This window comes from Pristiophorus japonicus, chromosome 3 (assembly GCF_044704955.1).
Source record: "Pristiophorus japonicus isolate sPriJap1 chromosome 3, sPriJap1.hap1, whole genome shotgun sequence".
Taxonomy (NCBI): Eukaryota; Metazoa; Chordata; class Chondrichthyes; family Pristiophoridae; genus Pristiophorus; species Pristiophorus japonicus.
The window spans coordinates 260,150,069-260,166,966 of NC_091979.1; the positions used below are offsets into that span (position 1 = coordinate 260,150,069).

The window sequence follows — 16,898 nt, forward strand, 5'->3', positions numbered from 1 at the left end:
TTGTGCTTTACTTACAAATTAAACTCGCTGCAGAAAGTTAAAGCTGGTACTTAACAGCACGAGGACCCCTTTACATAAAAACATAATAGAAGCAGTAAGGAGGCCATTTAGCCCCTCGAGCCTGCTCCGCCATTTATAAAAAGATCATGGCTGATCAGATCATGGACTCATTTCCACTTCCCTGCCCGCTCCCCATAACCGTTTATTTCCTTATGAATCAAAAATCTGTCTATCTCCACCTGAAATATATTCAATGACATAGAAACAGAGAATATAGGTGCAGGAGTAGGCCATTCGGCCCTTCGAGCCTGCACCGCCATTCAATAAGATCATGGCTGATCATTCACCTCAGTACCCCTTTCCTGCTTTCTCTCCATACCCCTTGATCCCTTTAGCATTAAGTGCCATATCTAACTCCCTCTTGAATATATCTAACGAACTGGCATCAACAAGTCTCTACGGTAGAGAATTCCACGGGTAAACAGCTCTCTGAGTGAAGAAGTTTCTTCTCATCTCAGTCCTAAATGGCTTACCCCTTATCCTTAGACTGTGACCCATAGTTCTGGACTCCCCCAACATCGGGAACATTCTTCCTGCATCTAACCTGTCCAGTCCTGTCAGAATTTTATATGTTTCTATGATATCACCTATCATTCTTCTAAACTCCAGTGAATACAGGCCCAGTCGATCCTATCTCTGCTCCTATGTCAGTAGGGCCATCCCGGGAATCAATCTGGTGAACCTTCGCTGCACTCCCTCAATAGCAAGAACGTCCTTCCTCTGATTAGGAGACCAAAACTGACCACAATATTCCAGGTGAGGCTTCACCAAGGCCCTGTACAGCTGCAGCAAGACCTCCCTGCTCCTATACTCAAATCCCCTAGCTATGAAGGCCAACATGCCATTTGTCTTCTTCACCGCCTGCTGCACCTGCATGCCAACCTTCAAAGACTGATGTACCATGACACCCAGGTCTCGTTGCACCTCCCCTTTTCCTAATCTGCCACCATTCAGATAATATTCTGCCTTCGTGTTTTTGCCACCAAAGTGGATAACCTCACATTTATCCACATTATACTGCATCTGCCATGCAGTTGCCCACTCACCTAACCTGTCCAAGTCACCCTGCAGCCTCTTAGCATCCTCCTCACAGCTCACACCACCACCCAGCTTTGTGTCATCTGCAAACTTGGAGATATTACTCTCAATTCTTTCATCTAAATCATTGATGTATATTGTAAATAGCTGGGGTTCCAGCACTGAGCCCTGCGGCACCCCACTAGTCACTGCCTGCCATTCTGAAAAGGACCCATTTATCCCGATTCTCTGCTTCCTGTCTGCCAACCAGTTCTCTATCCATATCAATGCATTACCCCCATTACCATGTGCTTTAATTTTGCACACCAATCTCTTGTGTGGGACCTTGTCAAAAGCCTTTTGAAAGTCCAAATACACCACATTCACTGGTTCTCCCCTGTCCACTCTTTTAGTTACATCCTCAAAAAATTCTAAAAGATTTGTCAAGCATGATTTCCCTTTCATAAATCCATGCTGACTTGGACCGATCCTGTCACTGCTTTCCAAATACGCTGCTATTTCATCTTTAATAACTGATTCCAACATTTTCCCCACTACTGATGTTAGGCTAACCGGTCGATAATTCCCCATTTTCTCTCTCCCTCCTTTTTTAAAAAGTGGTGTTACATTAGCTATCCTCCAGTCCATAGGAACTGATCCAGAATTGATAGACTGTTGGAAATTGATCACCAATGCATCCACTATTTCTAGGGCCACTTCCTTAAGTACTCTGGGATCCAGACTATCAAGCCCTGGGGATTTATCGGCCTTCAATCCCATCAATTTCCCTTACACAATTTCCTGACTAATAAGGATTATCTTCAGTTCCTCCTTCTCGCTAGACCCTCGGTCCCCAAGTATTTCCGGAACGTTATTCCAGCCTCCTCAGCTCTCTGGGGTAGAGAATTCCACAGATTTACAACCCTCAGAAGAAATTCCTCCTCATCTCTTTTAAATTGTCCTTATTCTGAGACTATGTCCCCTAGTTTTAGTTTCCCCTCTGAGTGGAAATATCCTCCATGCATCCACCTTGTCGAGCCCCCTCATTATCTTATGTTTCAATAAGATAACCTCTCATTCTTCTGAACTCCAATGAGTATAGGCCCAACCTACTCAACCTATGTTCATAAGTCAACCTAGTGAACCTTGTCTGAACAGCCTCCAATGCAAGTATCTCCTTAAAAACAGAGACCGAAACTGTACACAGTACTCTCGGTGGGGCCTCTTCAATACCCTGTACAGTTGTAGCAGGACTTCTCTGCTTTTATACTCTATCCCCCTTGCAATAAAGGCCAACATTCCATTTGCCTTTCTGATTATTTGCTGTACCTGCATACTAACTTTTTGTGTTTCATGCACAAGGACCCCCAGGTCCCTCTGTACTGCAGCACTTTGCAATTTTTCTCTATTTAAATTATAATTTGCTTTTCTATTTTTTCTGCCAGAGGATAATCTCACATTTTCCCACAACATACTCCATCTGCCACATTTTTGCCCACTCACTTAGCCGGTCTATATCCCTTTGCAGATTTTGTGTGTGTCCTCCTCACAATTTGCTTTCCCACCCATCTTTGTATCATCAGCAAACTTGGCTACATTACACTCGGTCCCCTTCATCCAAGTCATTAATATAGATTGTAAATAATTGAGGACCTAGCACCGATCCCTGTGGCACCCCACTAGTTACTGTTTGCCAACCGGAAAATTACCCATTTATCCCAACTCTCTGTTTTCTGTTAGCCAATCCTCTATCCATGCTAATATATTACCCCCAACCCCGTAAGTTCTTACCTTGTGCAGTAACCTTTTATATGGCACCTTATCGAATGCCTTCTGGAAATCTAAATACACCATATCTACTGGTTCCCCCTTATCCACCCCAGTTCATTACATCCTCAAAGAACTCCAGCAAATTTGTCAAACGTGACTTCCCTTTCATAAAACCATGCTGACTCTGCTTGATTGAATTATGCTTTTCCAAATGTCCTGCTACCTTAATAATGGACTCCAGTATTTTCCCAACGATAGAGGTTAGGCTCACTGGTCTATAGTTTCCTGCTTTCTGTCTGCCTCCTTTAATGTTGAGATTTATGGTCCTGCAATGCTACTCAATTTCTCCGGCCCAGAAAAGAACAAATTGAAACAGTGGAGTCTCATTCCTGCAGGTCGTAAATGGTTTTTAAAATGTTAAATTTTTTTCTTACTTTCCCCCCTTCAGTCACTTTTTTTCTCTTAAGCCAATCTTTCTTTCCCTCTTTATAGTCCTTTCTGTACCTGATTTGACTCTAATTCACCCTATTTCTTTTCTATCAGTCCTCTGACTCTTTACCAATCTTTAAATTTCACTGGTTGAGGAGATAGACTTTTGGTCCCACCATTCATCAAGGTCACTGTTGACCTCGCCACGCCATTCTCAGGTCGCACTTTCAGCAAGTTGGGGCACAAAGAAAATTCAAGCTGAAGGTGGAGGGGAAAAGTGTAACTAATGGGGCAACCCAGGAGATGCTCCACTTCAGAAAATTCATATTTTGCTGATTTGTTTGAAAATTTTGGTTTGAGAAAAAAATTAATCTGTTGAAAAGGAGATTCAGCCATCCAGCTGAGAGAGAAACTGTAAACATGCTCTGTGGATACAGAGCTTCTATTTTTGCCATTGATTCATAATTGTGTTGTTGTGCGACATTCATGCAATAGTTTGCTCAAATTTCCTCACTCCGTCTTCACTTACATGTAAAGACAAGTGTTCCTACCTCCCAATGTAATCGGCAAATAATCAGAACACCCAACAAAATGACAGTGGCAGTCAGTGGAAAAGTGTAACTTTTTAAAATTCCAACTGCTTCCCCAATATTTTCCTGAAGGTGCTGAGTCTTGCTGGGCTTCCGTCAAACAAACACTGGCAGCTCTCCAGTACCGTACCCATATGGGGACTATAGTTTAAGCCATGGCAGAGAGTTCCAGCAAGATATCCATTCCATGGAGGGCATCACAGCCATTCCTGATCTCATCCAATATCCAAACAAGTGCAACTTTACAGCAGGGAATTTACTTACATCTTAGTGAGGTGCTTGAATATTTCTCAGAGGAGAACTAGATTATATTTAGTAGAGCTCTGTAATTTGCTGCTCCATCTTATTTATCCTGGTTGATAAATTAAATGCTACAATGAAATAAGTCCAATCCTTTTTAATTTTGTACTATGTTAGCATTGTACAACAGTTCTTTTTCTATCTTAAACATAAAACTTTACTGTTAAACTTTACAAGTATATAACAATTTGAGAAAGATGTGTTATATTCCAAAACAACAACATCCTAGCGCAATATTAGTTACGGAGGATTCTCCAGGAGGTACACATCAGTATTTATGCACGCATAAAACATATAAATGAATATGAAAGTTATGCAACAAAGATATTGGACACTGACAACTAAAAAATATTTTTCAGAATTTTTTTTTGTTAATGGAAGCATTTTTTGCATGGTTAACTCACTGAAAAAATAAACCATGTAGAGTCAGATGGTGACAAACTAATAGGGGTCAAAATTCAAATTTTAATGCCATCCGTTAGCGCCGTAGAGGGGTGGCTAACGGGCAGCTAAGGAGCAGGGTCCTTGCCTCCCGTTGGCCGGTGGGGGCAGTGCTAAGAGGTAGCGCTGCCGCTCCACCGCCACCCACATGGTGATGTCATCAAGCGTGCAATGCACTCTTGGCGCCACGGCAGCAAACTTCAGTTAGATCGCCTGCTTTACCGGCAGGTGCTTTTCCCGACTGGGAAAGTTGTCGGTACATTGGGGATCCCAGGGCGGTATCGTCCAGAGAGCAAGGTAAGTTAAGTTAAGTTTGATTTACTTAGCTTCTATTTATTTATGGCAGCAGTGGGGAAGTGTGGGTGTGGGTCACTGAAATTTTCACAAACATTTTTTTTCCATTTTCAGGCGCTAGCCTCCTGAGCTACCACTCCATTGGTGCCCGGGGACGAGTGTGCAACGCCTCTTATAATGCTGCACTCTCACCTTTGGGGATTTCGATTCCATAATGTTCCACTGTATTCCCCTTGACCTGAACGGGTTATCAGCTTGCACCCATCATTACATGAGTCTACTATTCTGCATAGCTATCCTTCATAGGTAGAAATTGAATCTGAAAGTGGCTCGAGCTCAATACATCAAAAATTGATTTTCAATATTATTTACTATAGAATGAGTCTAGATGAACTCACAAATATGTTGGGCCCAAGTTTCGGGCCGTGCCTAGAACGGCGCAGGCCCGACCTGGACGCCCATTTTTCGTGCCACAAAGTGCGCCTAAAAAAAAAACTTAGATTCTCCGGCTCCCTGCAGCCGGGCGCGGTGCAGCACGAGCTGTAGGGGGCGGAGCTAGGTCCCTGCGCTGAAAACAGTGCCGGGACCTCTGCACATGTGCAGTAGCTCCAGGCGCCCAAAACTGTGTGGGAGGGGCCGAAGCACGCAGCCCCTAGCCCTGGCCGAATGGCCTCACTGGGGCTGCGTGCATAAGGCGGCCTCCCACGCCCAGCTCCTGCTTCTGCTTCTTCCCGACCCGACTCGACTCCCACTTCCCCACCCCCTCCTGCCCCCGAACCGAACGGACCTCCCTCCCACCACCCCACCGACCGGACCCAACCCGACCTCCCCCCGACCCGATCCGCCCCAACGCCACCTACCTGTAAATCTGGTGCTGGGGACGGGCCGTGCCCGAAGTCTTGGGCCCGGCCGGGCCCGTCCAGCCTCCCTCCCCTTTCTCCTCCCCCTCCCCCCCCCACCCTTCTCCTCACCCACCCCTTCTCCTTTCCCCTTCTTCCCCCCCCTCTCCCCCTCTCCCCCCCCTTCCCCTCTCCCCCCCTTCCCCTTCTCCTCTCCCCCCTCTCCTCTCCCCCCTTTCCCCTTCTCCTCATCCCCCCTTTCCCCTTCTCCTCACCCCCCCTTTCCCCTTCTCCTCTCCCCCCCCCTTTCCCCTTCTCCTCTCCCCCCCCTTTCCCCTTCTCCTCTCCCCCCCTTTCCCCTTCTCCTCTTCCCCCCCTTTCCCCTTCTCCTCCTCCCCCCCTTTCCCCTTCTCCTCCTCCCCCCCTTCCCCCGCTGTCAGAAACACAGACATTGACAGACAGAGTGTGAGAGACACACACAGACAGACAGACAGACAGAGAGATAGACACACTGACAGAGACACACTTGGGGGGGGCATCCCAGCACGCTGTTGGAGGGCTCCCGGTGCTGCAGTCGGTAAGTAGAAAATGTTTTATTTATTGATTTAAAAAAAAAAAATTATTTCTTATTTTTTTTTGATTGATTTATTGGTTGATTTTTGATGTATTTATCATTTATTATTGATGATGGCTCTTTATTTGTAAAACTGAAGTGTTTAATGTTTGTAAACTTCCCTTTAAACCCCACCCCCCCATTCCCTACGCCCGATTTGTAACCTACGCTTGATTTTCTAAAGTGTAGACAAGGTTTTTTGGAGCGTACAAAAATCTTCACTTACTCCATTCTAAGTTAGTTTGGAGTAACTTTTCACTGCCGAAACTTTGAAAACAGGCGTAAGTGGCTGGACACGCCCCCTTTTGGAAAAAAATTCTGTTCCAAAGTGAAACTGTTCTAACTGACTAGAACTGGAGCAAACTAAATGCCGAGAATTTGAATTTCTAAGATACTCCGTTCTACACCAGTTGCTCCAAAAAATCAGGAGCAACTGAGGCCGAAACTTGGACTCATTATGTTTAAATCACATCATCTCAAGTTGATATCCTCTCCACCACAAAGACCAACTAGTTTCACCTTGGTAATATCATCCGTCTCAGCGCCTGCACCAGCTTATCTGCTCCGGAAACCCTCATCCATGCTGTTACCACCTCTAGACTCGACTATTCCAGTGCCCTACTGGCCGCTCTCCCATCTTCCACCCGCTATAAACTTGAGCTCATCTAAAACTCAGCTGCCCGTATCCTAACTTGCCCCAAGTTCTGTTCATCCATCGCCCTTGTGCTCACTGACCTACATTGACTCCCAAACCAACAATTCCCTCGATTTAAAAATTTTCATCCTCTTGTTCAGATTCCTCCATTGCTTCGCCCCTGCCCTCCCCCCAATCACTGTGACCGCCTCCAGCCCTACAACCCTCTAAAAACACTACATTCATCTAACTCTAGCCTCTTGTGCATCTCCCACTCCCTTTGCCCCATCATTATGGTTGCCAACTCTGTTTGGACTTATTCCAGATTTCAGCCCATGACTCCCAACCATCATGCCCCCATGCTTCCGCTGTTGGTCACCCGACACATTCACCCTCGCAGCATCACACTATCCTGCACCAATTAGAAAGCAAAAACTCATTAACCATCTGTCAATGGGCAAGCAGCCTACCCCTCCCCCCACCCATCTACAATATATATTTTTTATAACTAACAAACAAAAGTTTTCAAAGAAAATGAAATGAAAAAAAAATTATTTGATGCCCCTGGATCTTCAATTCCTGGACACTCCAGATCAATCCTGGAGGGTTGGCAAACACACCCACCATTATGGCCATGCCTTCAGTCATGCAAGCCCCACATTCTGAAATTCAGTCACTTTCCATCTTTAAGACCCTCCTTAAAAACTACCTCTTTAACCAAACTTTTAGTCACCCATCCTGATACCAATGTCTTTGGCTTGATATCAACTTTTGTCCGATTATGCCCCTGGTAAACTCCTTGGGATGTTTTCCAATGTTAAAGGCACTTTATAAATACAAGTTATTCTTTTTATTGTTGTTATAAGGACATATGAAAAAGTGAGAAAGGATCACGAAGACCATCAAACCTGGTCAATCCAGTCAACAATGCAACCTCGCACATCATTCACCCAACCCCCGGCAATGCGGTTTCCTGGGAGTAGCAAAAGAACAAACATTATAACCTGCAGCAAAATTTGGGAGGGATTTCTTTCACTCCTGAAGAAAATCAAGCAAGCTACAGCTGTGAGCTTACTATTGTGGGCTATTTAAAATAAACTATCTAATTGCACTGAAACCAATTCCTTCCTCATTTTGCAAAACTTCAGTTATATCACCTCCACACCTAGGTGTCTCCAAAATAACAAAGCCTGACTCTTGGAGCCTCTTTTCATCATCATCATCATAGACGGTCCCTCGTATCAAGGATGACTTGCTTCCACGACAAAAAGGGATGAGTTCACAGGTGTTTCAATGAAGGACCTAATATTCCAGGTCGTGAACTACATCCTGAAGGATGGAAGATGCCTGTGCGTGGATTTTTTTTAATGTGGGGCGGCCGTTGCACACCAGCCACCACACGGGCTCGACAGAGCTAGTTCTTGGTCCAGTGGCAAGGATTAATCAAGACGACTGGAGGCTAGTTCTGCTGCACGGACCTAGTGCGCACACATATCGCAGTGCGGGCTGGCCCGTGCTGCCCCCTAGGCCCCAAACTCACGCCTCTCCTGGGTCCCGATCATGTCGCTCCATGATCACTTGCCATTCCTGCACCCTGACCTCGCCACTCCTGCTGTGCCTGCTCACGCTCCAATAACCGACATGGGCCTTGTTGACATTCAATCCAGTCGCCCTCTTCGCTGCCGTCGCCCTCCTGCACCAGCTTGCACCGTACCTTGCAGTGGTATGATGCCACACTGCTCCAGGGGCCGCTCGCTTCTCAGTTGGTATCATTCCAGTTGCCCTGCGCTCTGCAGCCTCTCCACAGTCCTTGCTATCCTTTACCGTGGATGGGGACCAAAAAGCATACAATACTCCAAGTGTGGACGTACCAGAGCATTATATAAAGTGGTGTAGTACTTTTCAGCTAAAACCCGATTTGCTTTTCCTGCAGCCACCTCACACCAGGTCTCTTTCTTCATCCGTTATCTTTAGCAGCTACCCATGCTTAGTATGAATTTGCCCGAGTTTCCCCATTACTTCGAACGAAGTCATTTTAGCTAGGCCCCTATTCTGTAAAACCGGGCGTGTAGCATCATCTTCAGAAGTGAAAACTGATTCGAAGTTTTTATTCCAGCTTATCAGCAATATATTTATCTTTGCAGATAACATGCCCTGACAAATCCTTCAGTAAACCACTATGGTCCTGGATGGTTTTCTGACTTAGAATTGAAAAAAAGCCTTGCCATCATAAGAACATAAGAAATAGGAGCAGGAGTAGACCATACGGCCCCTCGAGCCTGCTCCACTATTTATTATGATCATGGCTCATCCGATCATGGATCAGGTCCACTTCCCTGCCCGCTCCCCATAACCCCTTATTGGTTAAGAAACTATCTATCTCCATCTTAAATTTATTCAATGACCAGCTTCCTCAGCTCTCTGAGGCAGCAAATTCCACAGATTTACAACCCTCAGAGGAAATTCCTCCTCATCTCAGTTTTTAAATGGGCGGCCCCTTATTCTAGTCTCCCCTATCAGTAGAAACATCCTCTCTGCATCCACCTTGTCAAGCCCCCTCATAATCTTGTACTATTCGATAAGATCACCTCTCATTCTTCTGAATTCCAATGAGTAGAGGCCCAACCTACTCAACCTTTCCGCATAAGTCAACCCCCTCATCTCTGGAATCAACCTATTGAACCTTCTCTGAACTGCCTCCAAAGCAAGTATATCCTTTCGTAAATATGGAAACCAAAACTGTACGCAGTATTCCAGGTGTGGCCTCACCAATACCCTGTACAGCTGTAGCAAGACTTCCCTGCTTTTATACTCCATCCCCTTTGCAATAAAGGCCAAGATTCCATTGGTCTTCCTGTAAGTATCTGCAAGTAACCTTTTGTGATTCATGCACAAGTACCCCCATCATTAATGCAATTGTTCGCTACTCTTTTTTTCTGATCTCATTCCTAAAACTGGCTTCAGTCCCCCTTCTGTTTATGTTAATTTCACCTATCCCTAATTAGCCACTTAGCATTCAACTTTGCCCAACCCCTTTTTTGTGCGGCGACTTTGCGCGCTGGAAACGGCGCCGGAAAAAAGTCGCCCCCACCCTTGCCGCTCTTCCAAGTCCCCGGAGTCCCAGCGTGGCGTGCATTCTGAAGTGGGGGGCAGAGCAACAGGCCAGCGCTGAACATAGTGCTGGCACCTGCGCGCATGCGCAGTGGTGTCGGCCCGATGTGCGCGCATGCGCAATAGCGACAAAACTTGACACTCGGCCATTTTTAAAGTGCATCGCAGCTGCTAATCATTGCATGCCAGGAGGAGAGCTCTGAAGGGAATTAACTGCTGAACGCAAGCAGCAGTGTCCTGCCTGAAATTCCATGCCTGGAAAAGTGTTTGGGATCATTGCAAAAGTGCTGTTAAGTGTCTCAGAGGACTGTGTGTTTTGAAAAATCACAGTTTGACTAAGTGCAGTGGAAAAGTGTTTGGGATCATTGCAAAAGTGATGTTAGTGTCTCCGAGCAGTTGCAGCAATAATGCAGCAATGTCTACCAAGAACAAATAATTTCTTGCATGACGAAGTCGAGTCACTAGTTACTGTCGTTGAGAACAGATGGCAGCACCTGGATACCAGCAAAGGTCACACAAAAGTGCCACCCAAAGAGATGAAGAAACGCAGGAACAAAGTTGCAGAAGAATTTTGCACATTGGTGAACAAGAGATCTGGAAGGCAGTGTAAAAAGAAGTGGCAGGACCTTGGTCAAGTAGTTAGTGTAAGTAATATTTCCATTCATTCAATGTAATTTCAATTGTAAATGTGACCAGCTGCATATGTGCCACCCAGCAGAAAGACACCCTCTCTAAAAAGTTGCATTTTAATCTTTGCAGAAGAAACTATCCCACAACAAAAGGGAAATAACTAGAACAGGAGGAGGACTGGCAAATCTGCAACCACTGACACCCTTGGAAGAGAGAAACGCTGCTTTGATGGGTCCTGCCTGGAGAAAAACCATCAGTACTGCACAAGCCGGACCCGCACGTGAGGGAGTGGGCAAGTCATGAAAAGTCATCGTGGCTCTTCAAATCAACCTGTAGCCTGGCCTGCTATGTGTGAACCTACTCATGCCACCCATCCTGCCCCCTCCTCTGCTGCTGACCATTTCACTGTTCTGTTATATGTTGCAGAACTTGAGGACAATCCTCCTGATGATCCAAATCAAGATTCAGACGTGGACGAGCCTGAAGAGGAGAGCAACCCTCCAGAACAACATGGGCGTGAGGGGCACTTTGAGTGGATGTGGGAGGGGTTCGATAACAGGAGTGTTCGACTGAATCTTGAGGTGGTCAACATATCTCACTTGCCAGGCTCTTGCGCGATTAATGGTTCGACATTCTATGGTTTCCCACCGTCCGAAGTTGCAGGTCCCAGTGGTGGTAGTGTGCCACAGCATCGCAGACCCGTGGCCCCACCGTCCGAGGTTGCAGGTCCCAGTGGTGGTGGTGTGCCGCAGCATCGCAGACCCGTGGCCCCACCGTCCGAGGTTGCAGGTCCCAGTGGTGGTAGTGTGCCACAGCATCGCAGACCCGTGGCCCCACCGTCCGAGGTTGCAGGTCCCAGTGGTGGTGGTGTGCCACAGCATCGCAGACCTGTGGCCCCACCGTCAGAGGTTGCAGGTCCCAGTAGTGGTGGTGTGCTGCAGCATCGCAGACCCGTGGCCCCACCGTCCGAGGTTGCAGGTCCCAGTGGTGGTAGTGTGCCACAGCATCGCAGACCCGTGGCCCCACCGTCCGAGGTTGCAGGTCCCAGTGGTGGTGGTGTGCCGCAGCATTGCACAACTGTGGCCCCACCTTGGGGTTACAGGTCCCAGAGTGTAGGTGGTGGTGCTGGTGCAAATCAGCAGGGAACACCCAGGGTCCCAAGGTCCCAAGGTCCCAGCCTGTGCCTCCCAGTGGGATGTCGTGAGCCAGATCCAGAGGGAGGGGAAGGAGACATGGACCACACTCTCCTGAGATGCAGGATGTGGTTCAGATGATGGCATTGGGTGGGGAGAGCGTTGAGCTTACCTAATCACGCCTGGACACCATAACTGGGGTGAGTGAGGAGGTAGCGGGACTGTCGGGAGAAGTAACAGTAATGGCACGAGAAATGGGAACCATGTCCGCTAACATCAGTGAGGGAATGGTGGCCATGAGGGATGGAATGTCAGAGGTAGTGGAAAGGATGACAGTTGCAATGACCAATGCCATGAGGGAGGGAATGTCTGAATTAGCTGCTGCAATAAGGGAACACGTCCAGACCCCGCGCCCATTGACAGAATCCACTGCCAGTCCCACTCTTATCCCCGCACCAAGCTCTGAACAGGCCAAGGCCGCGTCCTCCAGCTTGCCGCCTGGGCCCTCCAACTTGCCACGTGACGCTGACACCCCCCACCCTCAAGAGGTGCCCAGTGGCCGAGATGTTAGAAAGAATCTTGGTGTGCACCCCAGAAACACTGTGCCACCGCCTGCGGGCAGGAGTCGTGGCGAGCCCAAGACCAAGCGCAGCAGGCGGCCTTAGACTAAGGGGGATGAGAGATTGTTGCAGCCTTTCTTTGCTACTGTTGTTTATGTTTTTGTTGTTTATGTTTTTGTTGTTTATGTCACTTCACTCACTGTTCTAACTATTCTCACATTGGGTGCTTTTTGTAAGTTATGTAACTTTAGACGTTTATAAGTGAACTTAACGTTTTAGTGATCTTTAAGAGTAAAGTTTGATACAATAATATTTTTATTACACTGAAGTTAAGTACATTGCAAAGTTTTGAATAAAATATATTTTACATTAAAAATGAATCATGTTCCATCAATACAGCACAAGATTAGGAACAGCTCCAAAAAATAAACTCTCCTCTCCCCACCCCACCACCCCTCCCAGCCTCCCCGTTGATAGAGGCCAGCATCTCTCTCTCACTATCCCCACCCGACCACTCCCCGCCCGATGACATCGCGGCCAGCCAGCAGCTCACATTTCTCCGGTCGCTCTGGACTCCCGCCGCGTGTCTTCCCTCCCCTGTCCCAGGCCGAATGGTCTCACGCACAGGTCGGCCCATTGCCTTCCCGGGCCGACTTCAAAGATTAAGGTAGGATTATTTCATTTTTATTAGTATTTTAATTGTTTGAGCTTTTCCTTGCAATGTTAAGATCCTCTCCAGTTCCCTTCCCTCCCCTATCCCTGCCCTAATGTCTGCCGAATGTGCGCTGCTTTTTCTTCACTGCCCAGAAGGTTTTTCAGAGCTGGCCACATACGCTGACCTAAGTCGATTTGGAGTAAGTTTTTGCTGGCCAAAGTGACATAAATGGCCAAAACTGGCGTAAGTGTCTGGGAATGCTCCTTTTGGAAAAAAAAACTGACCTTAAAAAAAAATTGTATTTAACTGACTTACTCTGGAGCAAATTTTTTGGGGGAAATGGCATTTTTTAAAACTTAGGTCAGAAAAAACTTACTCCAAAAAAATGGATGCAAGTCATGGCCAAAGTTGGGCCCTTCTCTCCGCACCTCCACCCTCCCCTCCCACCCGCCCCGCCTAGGATAGATACGGCTTCCTTGTCCTTTAGCAAAGATTCAAAAATAATCTTTTTTTTCCCTTTGTATCACAGTTATTATTACTCAACAGCATACCCCAATGTACCTCCCGAAATTATACCCCAAAGGTAAAAATTTGGCCTTGCTGAAATTGGGTATTAACATTAAATTACCAGCAGTATTAAGTCACCTCAGCAACAGAAGCCTAACAACACAATGACGGACACGATGGGCTGAATGGCCTCCGTCTGTGCTGTAAATTTTTATGATTTCTATTGTCCAGATGTTCTGCCACATAGTAGTAATCTAAAGTTAGTATCTGGTCTCTAAGTACTAAACCGAATAAATTATCCTCTCTTGCATATACCATCTAACATGTTAAATAAGGGAACAGTCATAAAGCGCGTCAACAAATAATTGGTTAATATCAGACCATTCAATGGAACAAATGTAAAAATTCCATCATAAAATCACATTTATTCATAAATTACAAGAGCAACAAAACAATGTAACTCCATTGCTAACGGTTTAATTATATCTGCTTTGGATGTCAGCTTAAAGAAAGTGGTTTGAGACAATACGTTTTGTACAAATGCCACCCTGTATACGTAATAAAATTATACTCTCACCAGATTTTATTTGAAAAAAAACTATTTTTATAATGCAGTCATGGAAACCCCTAAGAAGTCTCCTTCCTGGCTCGGCTGCTCCAGTGACATTGGGCTCAATTTTCCCCAGTATTTGCGTCATTTTCTTTAAAGCAGGCAACTTTTTCTGGCCTAACTTAAAAATCCTCAGTTTCCCCAATCAATTTGTACCAGCGTAACTCATTTAGTTACTTTTTTTTAGTTAAGTTTTCTTTTCTCTGACCAGCCACCAACGCCAATTCTGGCCATTTAGGGAAGTTTGTCCAGCTGATAGTTACTCCATTTCTACTTCGGCCAGCGTATGTGGCTTCTCGAGAAAACCCCTGTGGAGAGTTTAAAAAAAAAATCGGTGCAGGTAAGTAAATCGGAGGCCGTTCGGCCTGGGCTAGGGATGGGAAGCGGAGCGGACCTGGACCAGCACTCACTGGGGACCGGAGAGGCTCTGCGGGGGTGGGAGCAAGCTGACCGGCAGCGGACCGGGAAGTTACTCACCACAACGGACCAGGAAGCACCTCACTCGGGGACCGGAGAGGGTCGCAGACAGCCGATCTGAAGGCTTGGTGCCCAGGGAGGGGGTCGGGGGAGGGAGAGAGAGGTTACAAGACTCAAGTGGTGGGGGGGGGGGGGGGGGGGGGGAGAGAAGAGAGCGGAGAGGACTCTACAGCGCATGTGAGGCCATTTCAGCGATGTCAAGGTGGTCAGTTTTTTCCCCCGCACATGCGCAGATGGCCCATTTTCTTTTTCCAGCGCAGACCGTAGGTTCCACCCCCCCCCACCCCCCTCAATCCCCGATGCAACTGGCCACGCTACGCAGCTCCAGATTACAGGACAAACATCGGGAAAACTTCGGACAAGTTTTTCTCACGTATTTCTTGACCTAATAAAGCAATACGCCAGAAAACGGGCTTGGGGAAAATTGAGCCCATTAATAGGGGGATGTACCATGTGCTTCCTGAAGTTGTTCCTTAATAAAGATCAGAGTGTAGTTGTTTATTCTGTAGCTAACTGACATGGGAAACCATACTGGAGGCTGAGAATTTTATAATCCCGACTTGTAGCACAGTTTCCTGGAGCCAACTAGCTCGAAAGCATCCCCAGACTGATCTGAAGTCACGCCCCATGCTACTTGCAAAGAAAACACTCTGGAATGGTTCCTATAATTGATGCACTAGACAGGTCAAGGAGGGAGATAGATCCTTCCAAAAGTTCTGTATGATGGTGTTAAAATTGACATTTTATAGAAAACCTCAAATAAATACCAGGCGAGTATAATTTCCTTCTATAAAAAGGTTATGAGCACTTTGAACAAAAAGTGCTCACCCTACACTTTGCTTCTTCGTTAAGTAATGATTAATGGATACTTATTTTGTTCCAAGACCTCTACTCCGCCCAAAAAAGCCTGAAAGACAAACCAAAATACTTACAATAGCAGGTTCCTTTGAGTGGGTTGCCAAGGTAACGGTTATCCGATTCACACCTATATACGAAAAAGAAATTATCTTCAGAAAGCCATACTGTAGACTACATCAATGATTAATCATTTGATGTGCAGTACACAGAGTTAGATAAGCATTTTGCACATACAAAATATCAAGTGGATCTTCTTAAATTGCTCCATTCCAACCTTAACTATTAGAATTCAATAGGACAAATTTTACTGCACCTTAATTCTACTGCCACACAAATTTGAGTTTTTGAAAAAAAAGAACAAAATATAAATGATACATATGGAAAGCCCAGAATACTGCTGGAGGTTGGGGGAGGAAATAGCACAGAGAGTCAGTGACTAAAATCTACAAACAATCCTTGCAAATGAAAATTGTGCCATGCAACTGGAGGCCAGAAAATGCTATACCACTGTTTATGAAAAGGGACGGCGTAAGTCTGGAAACTATGCATCAGCTACTCCAGCCTCCACTGCAGGTAAGGTAAAAGCCAATTTTAAGAAAGTGTGCTAAGAACAGGGAGTCTCATTTGCCAGCCACGCAGATCGTAAGTGTGCTGCCCACAGTTTGCTATCCATTAAAATTAATGGATTTCACAATATACATGGTGAGCAACTGAGGCTCCTCGTCAATACTGTGTATTCAGAAATTCATTCCTCTACAGCCCATAATAGATGAGATTAGAGAACACTGATAAAAGCATGGGCTAATTCAGGTAGTTAGCATAGACTGGAAAAGGAAAAGTTGTGCTTGACTCATTTAATTGAATCATTGAGGAAATCAGGTGTATAAGAAAAAGGGAATGTGGTCGATGTTTACATATGGATTTTAAGAAAGTTATGAGACATATTACAAAAATGAAGACATTTAAATGAATGTAGTTGTGTTGAGAGAGAGATGGATAGTAAATAGAAATCAAAAACTTTGGAACTGAGTTAATCTCCTGTGGCAGACTCAGTAATCTTATAACTGGGCCAGGCAGATGTGAAGTACTCCAACTTGCTTTTGATCACTGACTAACCAGCTTGGAAGAGTCAACTTTCCATTGGACACTTGGCTCCTGCCTTCTCAAGAGAGAATTCCTAACTGAACAAGCAACGGGATGCTTACCAATGTCCTATGCTGGTAATTGGTACAGTTTCAGTTGGTTAAGCTCATGAAGTAACCCAATACACAGTGGATTCCTAAAATTATGACTCTTGTTCAATTGCAACTAAGTACAATGAGGTTATGCAAATAGATTTTCCTCACTGGGATCCAGGGCTGGATTTTCTG

The 16,898-nt window shown here is 45.9% G+C and overlaps 1 protein-coding gene across 2 annotated transcripts in view; it reads right to left on the reverse strand.

The window, feature by feature from the left end:
• The window catches only part of atrnl1b (attractin-like 1b), a 1,062,984-nt gene that overhangs the window by 630,576 nt on the left and 415,510 nt on the right, over nucleotides 1-16,898 (reverse strand). For both annotated transcript variants that reach the window (XM_070876576.1, XM_070876575.1), the window contains exon 21: nucleotides 15,603-15,655. In XM_070876576.1, coding sequence (XP_070732677.1) covers nucleotides 15,603-15,655 — 53 coding nt within the window. The remainder of the gene's footprint in view (nucleotides 1-15,602; nucleotides 15,656-16,898) is intronic.